The 22,581-nt window shown below is 40.1% G+C and overlaps 2 protein-coding genes across 2 annotated transcripts; both read left to right on the top strand.

Moving 5' to 3' along the window:
• The first annotated feature begins 82 nt into the window (after positions 1-82).
• LOC122865249 (rab11 family-interacting protein 1-like) lies at positions 83-16,119 on the top strand. The gene is made up of 6 exons (XM_044173389.1): positions 83-577; positions 8,609-9,036; positions 9,139-11,089; positions 13,537-14,400; positions 14,776-14,890; positions 15,118-16,119. The coding sequence occupies exons 1-6, from the start codon at positions 222-224 to the stop codon at positions 15,322-15,324; spliced, it is 3,921 nt and encodes a 1,306-aa protein (XP_044029324.1). The 5' UTR covers positions 83-221; the 3' UTR covers positions 15,325-16,119.
• A 781-nt stretch (positions 16,120-16,900) lies between these two features.
• On the top strand, positions 16,901-21,888 carry brf2 (BRF2 RNA polymerase III transcription initiation factor subunit). The gene is made up of 4 exons (XM_044173392.1): positions 16,901-17,272; positions 19,580-19,639; positions 19,750-20,071; positions 20,684-21,888. The coding sequence occupies exons 1-4, from the start codon at positions 17,125-17,127 to the stop codon at positions 21,519-21,521; spliced, it is 1,368 nt and encodes a 455-aa protein (XP_044029327.1). The 5' UTR covers positions 16,901-17,124; the 3' UTR covers positions 21,522-21,888.
• Positions 21,889-22,581: the final 693 nt, after the last annotated feature.

Raw genomic sequence — 22,581 nt, forward strand, 5'->3', positions numbered from 1 at the left:
TTAAGAAGTCATGTAATCTGGGGGAGTGTCTTGTCTTAACCAAGGCCCCCTGTCGGTGTAACCACGCCCAATCAGCTGTTTCCTCAAGTTCAACGAAGCCCGTGAGAAAACTTTTCCTCTCTTCTGTCCAGTCTCGCGGTGAACCCATGGTAGACACCACCGCGTTTTGTTCTTGGATTTAATTTCTGCGCGTTGTTAATCCAGCAACAAGTGGCGTCAGCATGTCCCTGGCGGATCAGCAGTGGTGTCCCACAAGCGTCCAGGTAACGGTACTCCAAGCCAGAGGCCTCAGGATAAAAGGGAAAAGCGGCACTAACGATGCGTACGCGGTCATGCAAGTGGGCAAGGAGAAGTATCAGACCTCGGTGGTGGAGAAGAGCGTGGCACCGGTGTGGAAGGAGGAGGCCGCTTTCGACCTGCCGCCGCTGTATCAGGGAGGTGGAGGAGGGGGCACGGAGCGCTCCACGCTGCACGTCCACGTCCTGCACCGGGCCCTGGTGGGTCCAGACAAACTGCTGGGACAGGCTGTCATCAACCTGCTGCAGCTCAGCGAGGACAAAACCCGCAACAAGACCGAGTAAGTGCACACAGCAGAGGGTTGTTATTTGAATAGAAATAATGGAAAGGGCTGCAACGTACCATTATTTTCATTATGATTAATATACAGATTCTTTTACTCGATTAATCGATTCATTCTGTGGTCTATGTCAGCAAGTAGCCAAACTCCCCATCACAAGAAGTCCAGAAATGTCTTGTTTTGTTCGACCAATAGTCCAAAACCCAAAGATATTTAGTTTATCATCAAAGAAGACTCAGGAAATCCCATTTTAAGAATCTGGAACCAGTTCATTTGAACCATTTATGCTTACAAATGACTTAAAGTTTTGCCAAAATGGTTGCTGGAAAATTTTCCAAATCAATGAATCGACTGATCGTCTTTAAGCCTTTACCAAACAAATATCATTAACTCTCATTTAAAGAGAGCATCATTGAGCTTCTCTCCCTGGTGGGAAGCCCAGGTTCCAAAGAAATCATCCTGCTAAAGTTTCTTTGAGCAATCAAATGCCTTCTTCTTTTTTCTTCTTCTTCTTTTTTTTATTTTTTATAAATAACACACATGATCACTGGGCTTCTCCACATCAACCACGACTATGTCTTGTAGGTTTTTCCCCAGTCCTCAGAATAAAAGACTGTGTGCATATGCAATATCTAATTTTTGAGCAGATGTTACTCTTAGCTTTTAGTTGCATGTAAATGAGGAAATCATGGAGACTTGAGTAACTTTTTCATTTTCATCTGTGCCACAGGGGAACTGCAGCTTTGTGGTTTTGTAGGACAAAACTCCATAATCCCTGTTTAATCCCTAATAATAATTAGAAACCATGTATTTTTTTGTAATAACATTATGCAGCATCTGTGAAAACTGGATTAGTGTTGCCATATGGATGTTTTCCTAAATTTGTGCATTTGAAAAGGCTCTTTAGAACTGAGTCTGAGTTCCCTCTGATATTTGCACCTGTTTTTATTTATTTTTTTCCCACTGAGGTAAGGTATTCAAACACACACACACACACACACACACACACACACACACACACACAGCTATCACTGCAAAGACCCGCTTTGGTGGGTTTGACTTGTGAATGTTGCCCACTGGCTCCAGTGAAGCTTAAGGGATTTGTTCCCTCGGCAGCGGCCTTCAAGCATGCCGATCAGCATTACTTACTCAGGCGAAAGACGTGGGTCAAAGGATTCACTCTTTCATTGATTGAAGGGAGATTCCCCAAAGCAGACCCAAACTTCACTTCGCTATGCCCAATGAAGCACATTTTTATAAGGATGCTAAGATAAAACATTAAGCGTTCCTTTAAATTCTCATTACACTGCATACACACCGAGCAAAGTAGGTTAAGACCCATTAGACACGTGTGTAGCTCAGTAAGAATGGAAATTGTTTTGTTGTGCTAAGTTGTTTCTGAGTATTTTAGTCCCCTGCAATGTGACCGGTATTATACAAAAGCAGACTGCATACCAGCCTGTTTTTTTTCTAAATGCGCACACACACACACACACACACACACACACACTTACTTTCTTCTCCCACTACTTTCAAGGTTGTTTGTTGTCCGTCTGCTCTGTTTGATGTCTTGGGCCGTAGTCCACACTGAGGCTAAATTTAATGTTGTGATTCATTACTGCTCATGTTTTTGTTCATCATAAAACCATATGGATTTGCTGTCTGTTCATATTACGGCAAACCTTTTTATGGAACAGAGCAAGCACTCAACCCGCTTCAATGTTTTTTTTTTTGTGACTGTCACAGTGAAAAATCCATAGTGAAATGAGATTCGAGAGCATGAAATGAGCTGTGATTCAAATGCATTTTGGTCACACATAACTTTTCGTACCGTTCTGCCTGCTTCTCGGATTTGGCTAGTGTCCAACTCTCTCAGCATGCTAAGCTGAACTTCACCTGGCAGTATGCTGCCTGTTTAACCAGGCATGGTTTTGGGTTTTGTAGTGTTTGTATCTCTGATCACATCTGCTCGTTTTGGCATCGTGTCATTCAAAAATCAGATGCTGGTTTCCCTTGTGCACTTCTGCAGAAATTTGAATGATGATACATGAGCTTTGAGGATTTTTTTACCCTGAAAATGCATGTTTCATGCCTTAGCTGGTGGGTAAATGCTCAGCTTGTTTTCTGTTGATCTTTCTGTAGTCCCCTGCGAGCTTGGTGGAGGCACCTTGCCTCTGAGGTTTAAATCCAGCTTTAGCCTCACGTTCCTGACTGGTTTTATCAATGAAAAACAAACAGTGATGGCAACAGTCTAGCAAGGTCAGTTTTTTTGCTGAGCAAGACCACTGTGCCTGCACTGACCCCCAAAAGACAAACAGATTCCACGAGCTGCCAGTACAACAGCTCTACTGTTTAAGGTACATGGTGTTAGCTGAATTTAGCGGCACAATTATTCAACCAAGATTTGAACATGTTAGCTTGCAAAATAAGGCACTACTATTAAGTTTTTATTAAGACAGCACCGATGGAAATGAAAAGACGGAATAGAAATGACTTTAGTTATTGGACCATTGAGAATATTTTGATAAAACTCATCTTTTTAAGACTTCTGAATTAGTACTTTTTGTTTGATGTGCTTGAAAAGTATTTGGTCACTTGATGAGTGTACAGTTGTGTTTATTTGTTGGTCATTTACTGTTATTAGCTTTTAATTTTAAAGGGAAAGACCATACACAAAGTTTTTATTTGCATATTTTTACTATTGCAATTGAGAAAAGGCTCATGGCTACAAGCAACAACAACAAAAAAAAACTGTGATAAAGCTGAATCATGACTGTTGACTCACCTCAAGGTCCATTAGTAGCTGTTCTAGGGCTTTAAATTGTATCACATGATCTTCCTCAGCATATGGAGTTTGTTCAGTTATCGTGAACTGAATCAAATGCAACATTTTCTGAACATTTTAAGGACTTCTCGTCCATGTTGGCTTAAAAGTTGTAGTGAATTATCAATTAAAGAGACTGTAACTGTTTGGGTAAAATTTGATAATGGTGGGACAGAAAACAAGTTATGTCTGTGGGGTGCAGCAAACATTAATACAAGCCAGCCATCATGATGATGATGATGATGATGATGATAATAATAATAATAATAATAATAATAATAATAATAATAATAAAAAAAGTTACTCAGCAGACATTTTGATTTGTCATAGCAGGAAAAGCTCAGGTGTTACTAATAACAATAACGATGGCTGCATTTTATTCAGGTGTCCCAGTAAGTCATGACAGTGAGCCAGCATGCACAACCCCAGGACCCTGACACTGAAGCACCTAAATGCAATTCAGCCATTATTAACTTTATTGTTTGTACCACTGCTTTCCCTACTGCGACATGTCAAAATGTCTAATGTGAAAAAGGCCTATTTTTCTAACTTAAAGAGTCACCTACAAGGGCATTATAACATCCACATCAGTGAGGCTACTGACAAGCTGGACCTGCGCTGTGATCCCCAGATACAGAAAAATGGGACCCTAGTTGTGGAAAAACATTCATACCCCCTTGTAGAAGCATGATTGTGTAACGGATATTAAGAAACCTGCAGTAAAGCAGCTTCCATCCAGTATTTTGTTGTTTTGAAACAGCTTCACTGTAAGTTCTTCTTTCCTTGACAGCATATGCTCATTGGTTTAAAAATAACACAAGGTTCAACCACTGGTTTGTGACACCCATTGGAAAGGGAATTTCTTTTCAGTTCCGCTCTGGTTCCTTTGCAGGCTTCTTTGACACACGGCTGTGGACTGATACACTAAGCCCTGGACAGTTTTGATCCTTGGACCTTATCTCTGTTGAGTTGTTTTACTCACTCAGCTCTTCTCCCACTCACACAGCTGTGTTCTGTGATAAGAAAGGCCTGAGCCACTCAGGGCATTGTCTTATCAGTAGTTCAGGCTTCACAAGGAAGTGTGTGTGTGTGTGCAGAAAGTAGAATAAATATACAAAATGTCGAGTCATGCATTATCTCGTGGTTCTGTCTGTACAGCAGAGCAGCACGCTTTGTACTCTTCACAGGGATGTGAGATTACTGAGTTTAAGGGCATCATCTTCATCATCCAGGCATTGTTAACTTTTAATTCCTCCTCCTGCACACTGCTTACTACCCCAACGGCCAAACACTTTTGCAACTTCCCTTCTGTTTAAACTGAGCTAGCTTACTTCTTCTTTTTTTACTTGTTCATGTGGGATGTACTGTTAGTGGCATGTGTCAGCATCAGAGAAGTACAGAGGTTCAAAGGTTAGAGTTGTGATTATACTGTGCATTTCAGTATAGTATACTATACGACATACAGTGATATTATAGTATAATATTGTATGCTATACTATAGTGCAGTGTTAGTATAGTATGAGATACTATACTATTTTGCCCATAATATCCTTAATACTATACTATAATATTCTAATACTGTGCTATATTATACTATATACAGTACTTTAGTGTAATTACACTAATACTATACTAATACTGTACTTTGTACCACATACATATGTCACTGTGCATGGGAGTAGGAACATAACAGCTACAGAACACTGTCTACATTTGCATGATGAATAAATGCATTTTGTATGTGTCTGGCAGTGTTTTCTCAAAGGGCATTCAACAGGTAAATCATGAAGAAGTCTCACAGTGGAATACTTATAATGTCAAGGCCTGAAATTTGCAAATCACATCCCATTACTCCTCAGTAGTAGGAGGCAGAGGAGCTGTGATAGCAGTCTCACTCATTTCGCAAATTCCAGGAAAAGGCCTTTCCCTCGATTTGTTAGTGCCACACATGTGAAGCATTCCTGAGGGGGGAGGAGGAGGAAGGTGAATCTGAACAATTTATCTTATTCAGTACCACAGAGAAGAAGGCAATGTATTCAGTGGGGTCTATATTACACATCAGTGGCATCTCAGGGAGAACTGTTATGTAAAATGAGGGGAGAAAAAAATACTGTCCATGGCACATAAACACACAATCACAATGTTGCATAATGCTTCCACATTTTTCTGTTTATTTTATTTTTTTTAAAACTACATTTTTGAGCCGACTATAAATTTTGAAGGAAACCTTCTTGTTTCACATTGCAAGAACAGTTAGTTTATGATGCAGCCACAACACAGAAACATGTTCTTTACACACACACACACACACACACACACACACAGAAATGCACACACGCCCCCTTCCTCATTTCCCCAGGAATCCAGATTTCAGTCGGGAGTTGTTTGTTCAGTGGTTAGCTGACCTCAGATTTCTGCCTGATAGGCACTTTTTATGCTGACTGCTCCATTTCCTTGTTCTGTTAAATTATTCTGCTTATTCTGAGACCCTTCTGTCAGTGCTGGACCGTGACACAGGTGCAGAAGCAGAGCAAAGTTGACAAAACCTGGTCTTAGTGAACATCTTACCGAGTCCGTTTTAGGCTTTTCTACATTTATTACAATACTTACATTTTAAGTTGCTAGTTTGAGGTTATAGCCAGTGTTTATGTTCAGGTCCTTGACTGTCGTCTTGGTATTTTATTGTCTAGCTATATCTAAATGTGGTGGTTAAACCAAGAACAAGGACACGTGGCCCTGCTAGAAAGTTTGCAGGCATTGATTCTTTCTCTCTGACACCAACCTATGTTATGTTTTAAAAGGTGATGATGAGGTTAATGGCGGATTGGTTTCCTGTCTAAACCAGTTTTGTGAGGAGCAGAGACTAATCTTGTTAGATAAAAACTCCCTCCTTCAGGGAGGACCAGTCTGACTGTCTGCAGTGTTAGATGTCTCCAAGCGTGACACATGTCTCCAAGGCATAGTGGGTCACAAGCTATTAGAGAGCCTGCTAAGTATAAAGCTACACTACAATTCTGATCCTGATGTAGGACTTTTGTTTAATAAGGATTTGATCACGTGAGACCTTAAAGGAAAAGAGAACATTCATAAAGGATGTCGACTAGTGATGTAAAAAAAAACACACACACACACACACACACACACACACACACACACACACACACACACACACACACACACACACACACACAGAAAACCGACAGTTAAAAAAAAAAAAAAAAGTTTGCTGGTTGTGATTAGATCCTCAGACTTTCCAAAAACATTCAAGTCGCTGCTGAGTCACTCTCCATTTGCTACTGGATGGATCATAGTTTCCAAAAAGAAGCTGACGAGGACTAAACATACTGTACATGAATCTCAGCCTTAGTGCCTGTGATTCCTTTAAACCATTCAGTAGATGACATTATGGTAGTAATAATAGTTTGCAGGGGAATGACGCTACATTTAACTCTTTCAAGGGTGACACCTTGTTGTTGTGGATAATGTGTGGAGCATTGGATCTTAAAAGTTAGTAAAGTGAATGTAAATGCACAGTAGTAAGCATGGGACGATATGAAAATTTCATGTCACGATTATCCTGGCCAAAATAATTGCGATGCACAATCCCGATAATCATCAAAATGTGCTTAAAACTCTTAAAACATACTGGAATCACTTACATTGCCTTTTTACATTTTGTTAAATAAGAAATATTTTCATTCCATCACAGAAAGGACGCACATCTTTTTAGTGAAAATCAAATATACAATCTTAAACAAGGTAATCATAAATCACAAGGTCCCCCTGCATAAATAAAGGATAAAAAAAAATAAATAGCAATGTTTTGTGAGTCTTACATGATAATTCCTGTATGTTTTTTTTTTTTTTTTAAATCGGGCTCTATTTTTCACTTCTCTACCATGATGTCAAATTGTACAGACACTTTTGTTATTGATTTTTTTATTTATTTATTTTTTTAATTTACTCCACTATGACTCCTCAAGGAAATAGTGGACAGCGACACTTGCTGCCCTGAAATGGGCAAATACAGGCACACTCTAATAAATATTTAGCAGTTACTTAAAAGTAGCCATTATTATTTAAACAAATTTAGCGAGACTGGTTCACTTTTTGATGTTCTTGGTGTTGACAAATCTTTCAAATATAACAGTTCATATAGATGGATCCTATAGTACTATTTAACAAATCTGTTTCTGTCATCATGAAAAAAACAGAACAAAATATAGAAATATAATGATACTTGTCACGTTGATCTCCTGTCAAACAAAGTACATGGTCTTGGGACAGTGACGCTTACAAATCTCTTCTTTGAAATTGGCAGATTATGACTAGCATGTCTTAATTTAGACACATTTGCTCTGTACACAGGACTAAGCAAAAAGGTATAAGATATTTTTCAAAAACGAAATCAGTCTTAAACACTCTAACTATTAGTTATCATAGACCTAATCATGCCAGCCCTGCAGAATTTAATGTATCCTGGATTGATACGCCATGATCATGCCATAAATATGACAATCTATATTTATTAAAGCAGCTTTAATCGATATTTTATATATTATAACACTGTATCAAATGACAGCGTGAAGACAATGTGAAAGGGGTCGCTTGCAGTGATGAATCTACAGAGAATCGCCACCCGAATCTGCAGCTCCAGACGGCTTTATAGCGAGTTTCAGCTCATTGTTTAGCTGTCCAACCCTCAACTTTTCTGTTTTGATTCACTCTCACTGCTCTCATAGTGTTGTTTTTCACCCATTTATTTCAGTCAAAAGCTTTCAAAACTAGCTGGTGAACATAGTGGAGCATTTAGCAGCTAATGAGCCAGATTTTTCTCTCAGCAGTGAGGTGGAGACCTAAAAGAGAGTGAATATTGGACCTACATTCACCAGGTGGATATGACTCCAAATGAATGATAATGTTGATTCGTAACTGCTGGATGTGTAGAAGTTCGCCATAACAACTTTATAAGGTGATTATATGTCAGTTTTGTGGTAACAACTTGTTTCCGCTGCCCCAAAGTGGCCAAAGAAATCAGTTATTGCTTCGATGCATTAATGACATCCAGAATAATATATAGAATATGTTCTTTTCTAAATGCACCTTTCCTTTTTGAAGTAATATTTGCACATTAGTTATTTGTGGATTATATGTTAACATGCCTTCGAAAAATGTTATTCTAAATAGATTCCTCTCTTTTTTTACAGATGGTTTAAGTTGCTGGACAAGACTGGTAAGGCAGACAAAGACAGAGGAGAGGTGCTTGTGGACATCCAGTTTATGAGAAACAACATGACCGCCAGCATGTTTGACCTTTCTGCTGCCGGCAAATCCAGATCTCGCCTGGGCAAGTTCAAGGACAAAGTCCGTGGCAAGAAAAAGGAATCGGATGCTGCATCTACCGTGGTGCCATCCTTCAGTCAGGTTCTGACAGACAGCGAGGAGGAGGGAAACGGGGAAGATGAGGTAGCTGCGGGCAAGGATGAGAAAAAGAAGAAACATAAGATGAAGTCTTTGTTTTCTCCCAAGTCTAACCTGCAGAAGAACATGTCTCAGTCCATGTCTGTTCTGCCTGCGAAGAACTCCTCACTGAGCGGCAGCCAGTCATCTGGTCTAAATATGGATTCCTCTGAAGGTTGGGAGCAACTGTTTTTAATTCTCTCTATCAACATTGTTTCTTTATTTTTCTCTTGTCCTCTGTCATTAAATGCATGTTAACGTCCCCATGTCCTTCCAGGTAAAAAGAAGTTCAAGTTCATGATACATAAACGCTCAGGCAGCTCAGACAGCAAAGATTCCTCCTCTGGTCACCAAAAACATGGCGCTGTGGAACAGAGTAACTTGTGCATCAATGGCAGTCATGTATACTGTGAAGAGCCGCAGCCCCGGACCTCTCGCATCGGCTCAAACTTCAGTCTGACCAGTTCAGGCCATGGATCCATGGAAGACGTCCCTGAAAGCTCTCCTCCATCTGATTCACTAAGGGCAGTGAGGCAATATTCACCCTGGACAGAGGAGGAGGAAGAGACAGCTGAAGTAGAAAATATAACAGAGGATGTGGGTGAACTAAGAAGGGAGGAAGAGGAGAGGGTTAGGAGACAAAAAATAGAGCTTGAGAGGTTGGCTGAGGAGAAGAGGAGACAAGAGGTAGAAAAAAGGACTGAAGAAGAGAAAGTTAAAAGGGAGGAAGAGGAAAGGATTAGAAGGGAGAAAGAAGAGAAAGCTCAGGAAGAGAGGAGACAAGAGGAAGAGGAGATGGTGAGAAGACAAGAAAAAGAGCTTGAGGAAAAGAAGAGGCTAGAGGAACAAGAAAGGAGGAAAAGGGAGGAAGAGGAAAGGATTAAGAACGAGGAGAAGGCTAGGAGGGAAAAGGAAGAATATGAGAGATTGTTAGAGGAAAAGAGGAAACTAGAGGAGGAAGAAAGGCAAAGGATCGAGGCAGAAGAGAAAATTAGAAGGGAGGAAAAGGAAAGGATAAGGGTGGAGGAAGAGAGGACGATGAAAGAAGAGGAAGAGAGGGTTAGGAGGCAAGAAGAAGAGCGTGAGAAGTTAGCAGAGAAAAAGAGGATATTAGAAGAACAAGAAAGGAGAATTGAAGAAGAAAAAAGGCAAGAAGAGGAAAGGATTAGGATGAAGGAGGAAACAGCTCAGGAAGAGAGGAGGAGACAAGAGGAAGAGTGTAAATTAGCAGAGGAAAAGAGGAGACTGGAGGACGAAAGAAGGATTGAAGAAGAGAAAGTTAGAAAGGAGGAGAGGGCGCAGGAAGAGAGTAGGAGACGAGAGGAAGAGGAGATGGTGAGAAGACAAGAAAAAGAGCTTGAGGAAAAGAGGAGGCTAGAGGAACAAGAAAGGAGGCAAAGGGAGGAAGAGGAAAGAATTAAGAAGGAGAAGGCTAGGAGGGAAAAGGAAGAATATGAGAGATTGTTAGAGGAAAAGAGGAAACTAGAGGAGGAAGAAAGGCAAAGGATTGAGGCAGAAGAGAAAATTAGAAGGGAGGAAGAGGAAAGGATAAGGGTGGAGGAAGAGAGGAGGATGAAAGAAGAGGAAGAGAGGGTTAGGAGGCAAGAAGAAGAGAGTGAGAAGTTAGCAGAGAAAAAGAGGATACTAGAAGAACAAGAAAGAAGGAGAATTGAAGAAGAAAAAAGGCGAGAAGAGGAAAGGATTAGGAAAGATGAGAGGAGGAGACAAGAAGAGCAGCTTGAGAGGTTGGCTGAGGAGAAGAGGAGACGAGAGGAAGAAAGAAAAAGGACTGAAGAAGAGAAAGTTAAAAGGGAGGAAGAGAGAGCTCAGGAAGAGAGGAGGAGAGAAGAGGAGAAGGCTAGGAAGGAAAAGGAAGAAATGGAGAGATTAGCAGAGAAGAGGAGACTAGAGGAACAAGAAAAGAAGAGTATTGAGGAAGAGGAGAGGATTCGGTTGGAGGAGAAAGCTAAAAAGGAGATGAAAGAAGAGCAGGCCATGAAGCTGGAGAAAGAGAAGTTAGTAGGAGATGCAGAAGAACAGAAGAAGAGAGAAAATAAAACAAAACACAAAGCTGCAGGGAAGAAATCTGAAGTGGCTGTGGAGAGCCCTGCAGAAGTCCCTTCTAATCCATTTGATGAAAACTTTTCAAATAATCCCTTTGAGGAGATTCCCGACTCACCTGCTGGAGCCCACAGCAGCACAACCAAAGTGTCAACTGTCCAACAAGGGTTAGTTCAAGCCATCTTACACTACATGGATCACAGACACTGCAATACATACAGCGTGTTTAATTCCAAAACAATATAAGAAACATTAGAAATAACCTACCCTCGTTGTGTTATTGTGTAAAAAAAATAAATAAATACAACACCATCAAAATGTAACTTTTTAAATTAAAGTCTCGCACCTCTTCACCAATATACCATGCTTTCTTCCCCAAACCTTTTGGGGTATTTGCCTTCATCAGGGTTGTGCCTGAGGTTGTTTCTGGTTTCTGTATATACCGTCAATAATTAGTCATGTGACTGTATAAGAAACATAAATAAAAGTATATAAAACAACATTACAACCATGGCCGTAGCCAGCTATGAGGTCACCGAGGTCCGAACCTTGGTAATTATTTCCTAATAAATTTGTTAAACTATATTTTATTCACAAATTTTTCACTGCCATGCCATGTGTAACTTTTAGATTATGGCTTATTGTTTGGATGAACTTGAGTAATGAGTGTCAGAACACTTGCCATGTATTTTAGGTCAAAACCTGAAAGATACTGCCGTTGTGCTGCTCTGCTCAATTAGTTTGACAGTGAAAGTGATTTCAATGCAATAAGAAACTGAACTGAAAGAGTAATTTCAAAATTGGCCATAATTGTGACTTGTGTTGAATTTTAGTCCAGTTTTCATCTATGTGTTGGCACTGGCATTATTTCCTAAGTGATTATTGTTACTCTCTTAAAATGCATAGATTTATACTATGGTCTTTAAAATTTTCTTGGGGTGGGGGGGGCCCTCAGTATTTCTAAAATCCTGGCTACGGCCCTGATTACAACCCATTTACAAAATGTAAACAATGTGTACAAAACAAGACAAGGCCAGTTAGCATTCAGCTCTTAGCACTGCTGTGCCTAACATGCTCATAAAGACAAGACTAAAATGCTAATGTTTAGCAGGTATAATGTTTACCATGTTCACCATCTTAATTTAGTGTGTTAGCATTCTAACATTTGCTAATTAGCACTAAACACAATAGGAGTATCATGAGTTTTTCAGGTATTAGGTCAAAAGTCGAGGTCAAAGTATTGGCAAGTTGAATTTTTCACCTGAGACTGCGCTAGATGAAAAGTTAGGGATCAGCAAAGTTATTACAATTCATCCTGATGGGGACATGAATGTGTTTACTGGCAATCCATCCATGAATTGTAAAAATAAAAAATAAAAAAACTTTCATACAGTTGAAACCTGTATGAAATACACCTGTGGGGAAAAAGTGAAGGTTGAGGGTGTTTAAACTAGATTGAGTTAACTTGCCTTCAGTTATATACCCTTTTCAGTTTAAAATTCCCTATTTATTGATATTTATACATACCTCTATTACTGCTGTGCAATATCCTCCTTCTCATTATAAATAAGCTACACTTAACTTGGCAGTTCATGCACTATTACTTCATACGTTATTATTATTATTATTATTATCAGCCAGTAAACCCACTTTGTATTTCACACTTATTTTATTTTATACTTATACCCACTTGGTACTTAATTTATTGACCTGTATTATATTTTTTTGCTTAGTACTTCTGTTCCTGTGTGCACTGACGTGATAGTGAGCTGCTGTAGCAAAAGAGTTTCCCCTCAGGGATCAATAAAGTATTTCTGATTCTGAACAGGACCAGGAACAGAACTGCAAAGGAGGTAGTGAAACTAAATTTGAATGCCTGATGAAAATGATATAAAGTCAGAGTCATTTACATGTACAGAAGGTGTTATCTGAACGTAGTTTATCTTCTGTTTTTCAGTCGGTCATGACAAAGCAACAGTTCTTCTCAGCACTCTTTTAAACGCAACCTAAAGCTGACACCATCGTGAAAATTGCAAAGCTTTGTGCTTGAACGTGTATGTCAGTCGGTATGAGCATGCAGACACATTCATGTGTTTGAGCAAGGATATGTCTCAACTGAGATTGGGAGCTCATTGCACAGTCCTACCTCATTATAGCAGGTGTCATGTGAACAGGGAGTGAAAATGACTTGAAACAATGGGTAATTACTCAGTGAGTGGCGGTAGGTGTAATTTCAGAGATGTCGGGATGAGATATTCTTGGTATATTAAAAGCTTTTGTTGTTTATTATATCCGTAGATCTTACTACATTAAATTGCCTTTTACTATACACTGCTTTTTCAAATGAAGAAAATAAAAAAAACATTCTGTGTTCTCCTTTCTTTGTTCTCTAATTTTGCAACACAAGGTTTTACACAAGATTTTAATATCTTTAATCTCCTTTTCAATATCCTTGATGACTTGTTGATTGATTATCCAAGGCCAGTGAAGCACTTCTTATATCTGAATTTATTTTCATGCATGATTAGAGAATTTTATCTTCCCCATGAGACTCCTTTTGATTAAACGCTTGAGTATGCTTAAATGTCCTGCATTCTGTGTCTCATTCATCCAGGTGTCAATCAGCTGTGTCATCGATGGGAAGCAAAACCGTTTCCACGGATGAAAAGGATCTTATTAGTTATCAACGGGAGAAGCGACCGGCTCCTCAGCCTCCAGGAAGGATTCAAGCTGAGAGTCAGAGGGAGCAGGACGGATCTACACCACATCTGGCACAAATTAGCAAGCAGAGTAAAGACAAAGACGTCAAAGCCGTCAGCGTGCTCCCTCAGCGCTCAGTGCAAATGATTGCTCCTCTGAGTAGGTCTCCCACAGATACAAAGTACACCCAGAGCTTGCCGCAAAGTAGTACCACCAAAGGAACAACAAATGTAGGCAAACACAGTAAACGTCCTGCCCCGTCTAGACCCCGTTCTGTGGAGGAAGGGCCATCATCTGAACCCAAAACAGCCCCGTCTTCTGATGGCAACATTTCCCATGAATGTGGCTCAGAGGCAAAACAAGAGCAGATTGTTTATGGCTTAAATCCATTTGAAGACGATGAAAATGAGCTCACATCCCAAGATGATACAACAACCTCTGGTGAAACTGGTTCAATACAATGGCCTCTGGCCGTGTCACAAGCTGCCGATAAAGACGCTGCCTCTCAAACAAAAATCAAATCCTCAAAGGTGGCCCGCGCTCCCCCACTTCCTGCCACATCGAGCAACCAAAACGCTGAAGGAGGCCATGTTACAGATGATACAGGTGTAACCGTACCTGATAACAGTGTGACCCACGCATGTGACCCCAAGTCAGAGGCCGTAAGTCGTGTGCACGTCCACGAGACTCCACTACAAGAGTCCCGGCCTGCGACAGTGCAGAGTGCCGGGGAGGAGGCAGGTGGGAAGAAGGAGGGGCCTCCTACAACTTCACGCAGGTGAGACCGTTCAGTTAGTTCAACAGAATATTTATGGCACTCATCCATCTGTTCATATATTATAGATCACACACACCACTAGCTCCCAATAACATGCCATAACACCTTAATAAAAAGAAGATTCATAACGGCGCACATTTCTAATGTAGAATCTTCAATGATTCATCCTCTTTTAACTTTCTTTATCATTGATCTTTGCTTGTATTATTAATTGTGTTGTATGATTACCTTGGTGTGGATGAATGAGCTTGCAAAATGATGCATCTCGCAAACAGCTTTTTAAATGAATCATACTTACACACCATTACTCCATTTCCTTTCACTCCCATCCAGCCAGTGCCTAAATCTTTTCTTTCTTTTTATTTGTCATTGCAGGCTTCAACCTGTAAAACCCCTTAATCCTTTGGAACAGAAGTCTGTCTCAGTCGTTCAAGGGGGAAAAGATAACAAATCCACAGGAATCCTTTGTGAAGTTCAGAAGAAAACAAAGGTACCTCCATTTTTTTTTTTTTATTTTTTTTAAACCAAAACTTTTATGGTCAAAGGATTTTCTATCTTGGTTATTGAAATAAATTAACCAAGTGTTTATATGCAACTACTTGTTTGTGTGGTTCATCAAATAGCATCAACATTTGAATCTTCTATTAACGGTTTTGTGTCATATTTGTGTTTTTAATATACACATACATGTTCTCTGTGTTTTATGTACTCTCACAGGTAAATGACAGCGGGCTGAAAGGGCCGTACTCCCAGCTGACTCAGGCGGAACTCATCTCTCTGGTGCTTAAACAGAAAAACCAGCTCTCAGAGAGAGACAAAAAGATATCAGAGCTGGAGCAGTACATTGACAACTTGCTTGTGCGTGTCATAGAAGAGCAACCGAGTATTCTCATGTCCATGAACTCTCAGAAGAAACCTGTCTAGGTGGATTCACAGCTGATACTTTATTCCCACTGTATCTAATCAGTTCAGACCAAGTAATCTGACAAGACTACAGCAGAAACGTCACTTTGAAATACTTTGTGGATTATATTATGAAAGGTAATGGGAGTAAAACTTTAGGTTTACAAAGTGTGAACAGTTTAGAGGTAAAGTTCAACATATTGGTAAATGAATAATCATGAAGATTGTAAATGGATTTTGTAAAAGAAATCTTGCAGAGGCTATTGCCGTTTCAGCTAAGAGCCTTTCAATTGGAGGATAATGTCAACTTGCAATCAAAGATGTTAATGTGTACAAAGATATTCTACATTTTTCTAAATATTTAGTAATATTTTTGTCACTTTGCTACAGTATGCACATGTGTGACGATGAAACAACCTCTTTTGTGTATTTGTTATGACTATAATCATGTTGAGCATACATTTCTTTCCAGGAATTACTTTGATAAATGTTTCTGTATTGTCACTGTATTTAATGGTAAAAGAAAGACTGTTGGACATAGACTGATAGCTTCCTGTCCCCTGGAGATATCTCCGTAGGAACAGCCTTATTTTAATGTCAAAACTATGCACTAGTTATGCAGATAAAGTTTCTTTCTTGTACTGAATGCCAAAGTGTGCATAATTCTACTAATCTCCAAAAGGCACTTTACTGAGCTTACACTATTAACATTATGTACACTGAATCACTGTACTGAGGTTACTGTATTATGATATTAAAATATGCTAAATAAAATGCATTTCTTTTTTGTTCTAATAAAAGCACATTTTAAGTTTCCTGATGATAAAGTCTAGCTTTTTTTCTAGGACAATATTTTGGATTTCTTAATTATTTGTGCAATTTCGGATTCCCTATATTGTATACGTGGTTTTCCCTCCAAATTAACTACACATTTCCTTATTTCAAATTTTAACAGTTGCTAATATCTGCCATTCTGTATCTGTATTTATTAATTTCGGATTTCGTCTTTTCAAAAAGAAAAGTAGGAGTTTTTTTTGTTTAGTTTCCAACAACCATATTCCCACGTCTCTTCTCCACGCAATCTGCTGTAAATAAAATGCTATGCTTGTGGTTTTATTGACTTTGGTGGCAGTGGGTCCGCACCATTTCTACACCGGCGTACGCCTGTGGTGCGCCGAGTAAGTGGAGTCTGCACACCATTTAAAAGGCGTCTCAGCCGGCGCATAATGCCGGATGCCCTGCTAAATTCAAACGGCGATAGCGGCGTGCACGCCTACGTTGAGCACATGGCCCATACAAACATAAACAGGTCAAGGGAGATCAATAAAACAGAAGTGACGCATGTAATTCTTGCACAAAATCAGACTGTGAACATTGCTATCCATGCTGACAATTATTTGTCAACTAGGAAAGCTACCATGGCATTGACATTGTTGTTTGTTTTGTCAGCTGGCAGTTACTTGGTAGCTGCCGCTGGCTGACAGATCCATTTAAACAGTCTTCCCGGCCCTCGCCATTATGTGTTAAGCGGTGTACCGGCGCACTGAAGTGAAGCGTACTCAGTGTACTCTGTATATTTATGACAAGACCAAGCGGAACCTTCGACATTCCGAACGATGTATCTGCCCGGACACATTTTACTCGCCCTCGTCAAACCGGCGACACCAAAGTCAGAGACGGTTTATCTTTGGTAACGTCGTTCAACAGGTCTTTACACCCACCAGCGTGTTGAAGGTGTTCAGATTAATTTAACACCTGTTTTATATTGTTATCTTTAGTCGACTTTCCGCTGTCCGCACGCGGCGGCCGTTTATTTGGAAGATGTCTCGTGCGGGTTTGAGCTGCCCGGGCTGCGGGTCCTCTAACATTGTAGACGATGATCTGTACGCTCAGCCCCAGCTGGTGTGTGTGGACTGCGGATATGTGGTGTCCGAGGGAGCGCTGGCCGACGAACCAGTCGGAGGTGCAGGTATGAACCGGTTAAAACTCCTGGAGGTATCATTAAAGGCTCGTTTCACTGGAATTACTAAAATATTCTCTCACTTCGAGATACTGTTGTCGAGCCAAAGAAACATCCGACAGTTCATTTTGAATTGTGTTTATGGTGCTCACAGTACTGAAAGTGACACTTAAAAAAAATCAAGAACATACAATTTTATCACTTTAGAAGCTGATAAATTAAATGTCTGTTTAAAGTAAATTTTTAACCCCCAAAAGACAGACAAACTTCAAAGTTGAACCTCGGACGACAGTTTATACACAGATATCCTCCATACTGTAAATGTTAGGCAGTACAGCCCGACCAACAATTAATTTTTGAGGGTGATACTGATGTCGATATTTAGGAGTTAAAAAAATCCAATAATGGGACGCCGGATGGTTGAGGTGCATATTCTGTGACATGTCAAATAAAGGCAAAATGCCAAAATATAAACTTTGAAATAAAAATCGTAAGTAGTATTTTTTTATTTTTTGCCTAAACATCAGCACATAATAATCAAACATTCTTGATACAAACCTCTTAGATTTCTTTTTTTTTGTGTGACCAAGATAAAGACTAAGCAGGACATTTTACAGTCAAAAAATCAACTTGTCAGTGCTCTCTGGTGGACAAACTATGTGATGGAGACACTGTTTCTAATTATCTCAAACCTACAGTAGTTTGGCATTTCTGTACAGCAATATCTTGTTACGTATCGGCGACATATACACAGATACCGATATATCTGCAATAAGCTAATAATGGCCAATTTATCAAGCTCTACTAGGGAGCGCTTAATTCAAGTTAAAGTGTTGGTTCTTCTATTCCCAAAACTCAGAATCAGATTATTTTTCTAAGGTTTTCTACAGTGGCTGGTACTGCAGTGCAATCAGACCCAACATCGAGCATTTTTTAGCACTAACCGCTTTAAAGGTACCACAAAGACTGTTGCGTCTCTCCTTATAACAGCAAAGACGATTTTACCACAATACTGGAAAACACCAGAACCACCTTCAGTACAGCGTTGGATTAGTGACTCATCGGGTACCCTCCACCTTCAAAGAAAAAGGTTTGCTCTGAAGGACAAACATGAGGATTTTAGGAAAATTTAGTCCCCTTTCATTGCTTTTTGAAAGAAGTCCATATCAGTTCAAATGATAACTCTCACTCTTCATCAGACAGCTCTTATCGAATCAGTCTAGAGTGGCCACTGGGTAGGGTTTTTTTCTCTTTCTTCTGACTTTGTTTTATCAGCTTAAACACTTTTCACTGTATTCATTATGTGTTTTTTGTTGGATACTCACATATACAACCGTATCACCTGTGTGAACAATAACAGAGCTGCAAAGAGATGATGCTATTTTTTATTTTATTTTTCAATACTGTGAGCACCATAAACAAATCCCATTCACCTTCATTTTATTGGGGTGAAGGCAGACATTTTAGAGGGAGATATCTCAAAACCTGGGCAAATAAATCCTAAAACTATCTGCATGGCTAGACACCACCAGAGGTAAGTGAGAAAATAGTTGAAGCTGAACTGAACCTGACCAGGGGGCTCTGGCAAAAATTAGCCGTGGACCCCCAATTTATCTCCATTAATCAAATTACCACAAGGCAACTGACGCACAGTAAATATGGGACCTTCAAGACCCCTGAGAGTTTGGAGCCCCTGGAGCAGTTGCCCACTTTTCCCGGTTGGTAATCCAGCTCTGGGCAAAAAGGTTCAAAAGGAAACTTTAAAACTCTGCTCTGTCTTGGGGTATAGCACAAAGTCGTCTACTGCTCCCTATAATGCAACAATAATGATCTGTGCTGTCTGTGTAAAGTGATTCAGATGAGTGACGGTGATTCTTGTAGCTGAAATGCAGTTTTATAGCAACAAAGTGGAGACACATGTTTGCAGTGCTTGCTGTGTTGCCGGTACCTAAAGTGATCACACTTTCTAGCTGGCCAGGTCAAATCAGTGTCACAGCCTTTCTTTGACATGGTGTACCCTTGTCTGGTGTGTTTTGGAGTTAAGTGTGAATAGCACATTGAGCAGTGTAATTGTCTTCATTTTAATTTTTAACTGGCAACATTTTAAATGACCTTAATAATACTGAAGAAATTGCTATCCCATTCCTTATACCAGGTTGTACAGAAAAATGTAAAATTATATTGGTAAATAGCATGGTGATAGGTGCATGTACTCAGTGTTGCTATCTCTGCTAATCCCAACCTTCTAACACTTCCATTATATTTCCATTTTCAATTAGATTTTGTCTTTGTCTTGACTCTGTGTGCTTCTTACAGATGTCAGCTACAGCCGAACCACAGCTGTGGCCAAAAAGCCGTGTATAAACCTGATAAAAGGTGAGATCTTCTCTCCAAGGGGAGCTTTTGCTTGTTACAGATATTATTAAATATATATAGTTCATCCCGCCGCTCTCACATGCTCACGTATCTTTGTTATTTCTCTACAGGTCTGCAGCGTGTGAAAGCCATATGTCGGAGTCTCAGGGTCCGCAGTGAGATCGAGGACCTCTCGCAGAACTATTACAACCAGGCCTATCAGCATGAAAGTTTCATCAAAGTGAGCCTCCAGAAGAAAGAAGTTCTCGCTGGGTGCTGTGTGCTTGTAAGCTGCAGACTGCTCAATTGGCCCATTACCATGGGAACCATCAGCTGCTTGCTGGATGCTGACCCGATGGTTGTGGGAGCGATTTATCAAGAGATGGTCAAGATTCTCAACATTGAGGCTCCGATCGTCAACGTCACTGATGTAATGGAGGCCCACGGTCAGGAGTAAGTGAAGAGCAGTGGTCTGAATGCTTCTGTTAGAGGGAAACATGCCAAGCTTCTCTGGAGTAACATTATCAGCAATATGAAGGTTAAACAGGCCAGTCAAAAAGACTTATTTACACTGTAGAATAGCAACAGATAATAACAGCTAATTCTGACTAATCCGCACATCAGCATCCATTCTCGTCTTCCTCTGTTACACAGATGAGTCTCATTTTATAGAAGACAGACTAGTACTTAAAGTAATGTTACAGCCTGTTGTAGATTGTTTATAACCCAGGCCTACTATAAATTTGCCTTGATTCCTTTAGGCATAGTTATTTAGCTTTTATATATAAATGTTCACGAGTAAAATTAAAAAGAAAAGTTGAATTCTCTTTGGCCTGACTGGACTTTAGGGTCACTGCTCTTGTCTGAGCTGAACTCAGATCCAAGTCGAGCACATTGCAGTAATTTAAAGTTAACTGTGTCTATCTGGAAAGCTGCCAGGCAGAATAGAAAACCAACAGTGCTCTAAATACATACATACAGAAGAGGTGCTTTAAATGATACATTCCAGGCTCTGGTGATCAAGATTTCATATTTACTGAGAATGTTTGTTTTTCTTTTTGTCAGGTACAAAATTAGCTCGCTTCACGTTCCTGAAGAATTGGCTGAGAACTCCAAGGACTTGACCAAACGTGCCGTGGCCCTGGTGGAGCTGGCAGCAGACACCTGGATTGTGACTGGCCGCAAGCCCATCCCCATCATGATGGCGGCAATCTACTTGGCCTGGCAGTCCTTAAAACCCAACAAGCGCCGCCTGAATTTCTCTCTGGATAAATTCTGTCAGATTGCCAAAGTGAATAAGCACAAGCCTGCTTTGAAGAGAATAACTGAGATAAAGGAGGTGCTTTGTAAACTGGGTAAGGAGATTCCCTGGGTCAGAGAAGCGGTGACACCAGATAATGTTGTTCAGCAGGTGGAGGATATTCTGAAGCACAGGTACGCCCTGCTAAGGAGGGCTCTGAGAACCCACGAGGACGCTCTGCTGGAAGAGTGTCAGGCCAGCTGTGAGGACTCTCTAACTGAGGAGACTGCTCCCTCCCAAATCTCTGAGCCTGTAGCACAGACTCCAAACGCATCCTCTGTGGAACAATGTGAACCGAATGCTGAAAGGGTCCCCAGACCAGGAGATGGAGATGATAATCCATGCACAGTGCCCGAGCTGCACAGTGACACCCCTGAGAGCCAAGATCCAGCGCCAAACTGGGGGAAGAGAGTGCTGTTTGCTCCCCCGTGCGTGATTCATGCTAAGAAAAGGAGAATGGAGCAGCCTGAGCACAAGGATGTAACTGGTGACGAGGAAATCTCTGACAGTGAAATTGAGTCATACATCCGCACTCCTCGGGAAGCTCGAGAGTTTGCTCTGACACAGAAGATATTGTCCACGACTGAGAGTGAGAAATCATAACCAGTTATGGATCGAGACCAATGTTTATTTCTTTGGTTATATAAGCAAAAACAGATTTTTAAGCTTCTATTTTAGGGCTATTGTAATAAGGATGCTGGTATTTTCATTTCCATGAGACTTGGTTGATTAGAGATGATACAACCTTTTTTTATGTGTATGATATATTTAAATTTTTGTCCAGTAACAGATTGTATCTGTTTATTGTTTGCTGCTTATACTTGGTTTACTTGCAAATAAAGTTGTGTTGAAGTGGTTAAAAATGTAGTGTGAGGATCCCCATTTAAACTGTGAAATGCTTTTCTTTTAAAGGAAATCTAACGGCATCAGAAAAACAATGAGTGTAATAAATCTTACCCTAGTATCTTAAGTTGTGTTCCTACAGCTCAGTGAAAGACGTGTGCTCAGGAACATATTTTCAATAGTATTAATGTATAGAATAAACAAATGACAGATGTAGCACATTTTCTGTAGTTAAATCTGAAATTTGTGTGGAAATAATATTACAGCAGGATAAACAGTATGATACGATCGAGGATATTTAAACCTACAACAAGCTCAGCTGCTGCTGACTTGATCAAAACTGCAAAGGACCCTGAAAAGAAAAAGTCTTAAACAGACAGGCACACATATGGGCTGATTACCACTTGCTTTGTGGTGTTTCATTGAAATGATGCGTCATGTTTCACATACTGTAGATGTTCATCCTGTCCCTCCACAAGCCAACAGTGCTGCTCTGTGCGCATGAGAGGACACTGCGATTCTATTTCAACAAAATAAGAAAACACCTTATTTAAAGGATAAAAGCCGGCAGGCAGCATAAAAACTAACTAACCTGGAGATCTACAGATAACATGCAGCCCCAGTGTCACTACTGGACACTGTGTCCCTTTTTTCATATAGCCTATTTTTCAGTTGGTTTTGGACTATTTAAAGTAAAGAAATATGCTATTTTATTTTCTGCGCCATTAATTTGTTCCGGCCAGTTATGCTTAGCAGCTCCTATAAACTTTTAGCTGAGGTGAAGGCACACAGTCACATCAAGATACTTAGGCAGAAACCA

Source organism: Siniperca chuatsi, linkage group LG18 (assembly GCF_020085105.1).
Source record: "Siniperca chuatsi isolate FFG_IHB_CAS linkage group LG18, ASM2008510v1, whole genome shotgun sequence".
NCBI classification, from domain to species: domain Eukaryota; kingdom Metazoa; phylum Chordata; class Actinopteri; order Centrarchiformes; family Sinipercidae; genus Siniperca; species Siniperca chuatsi.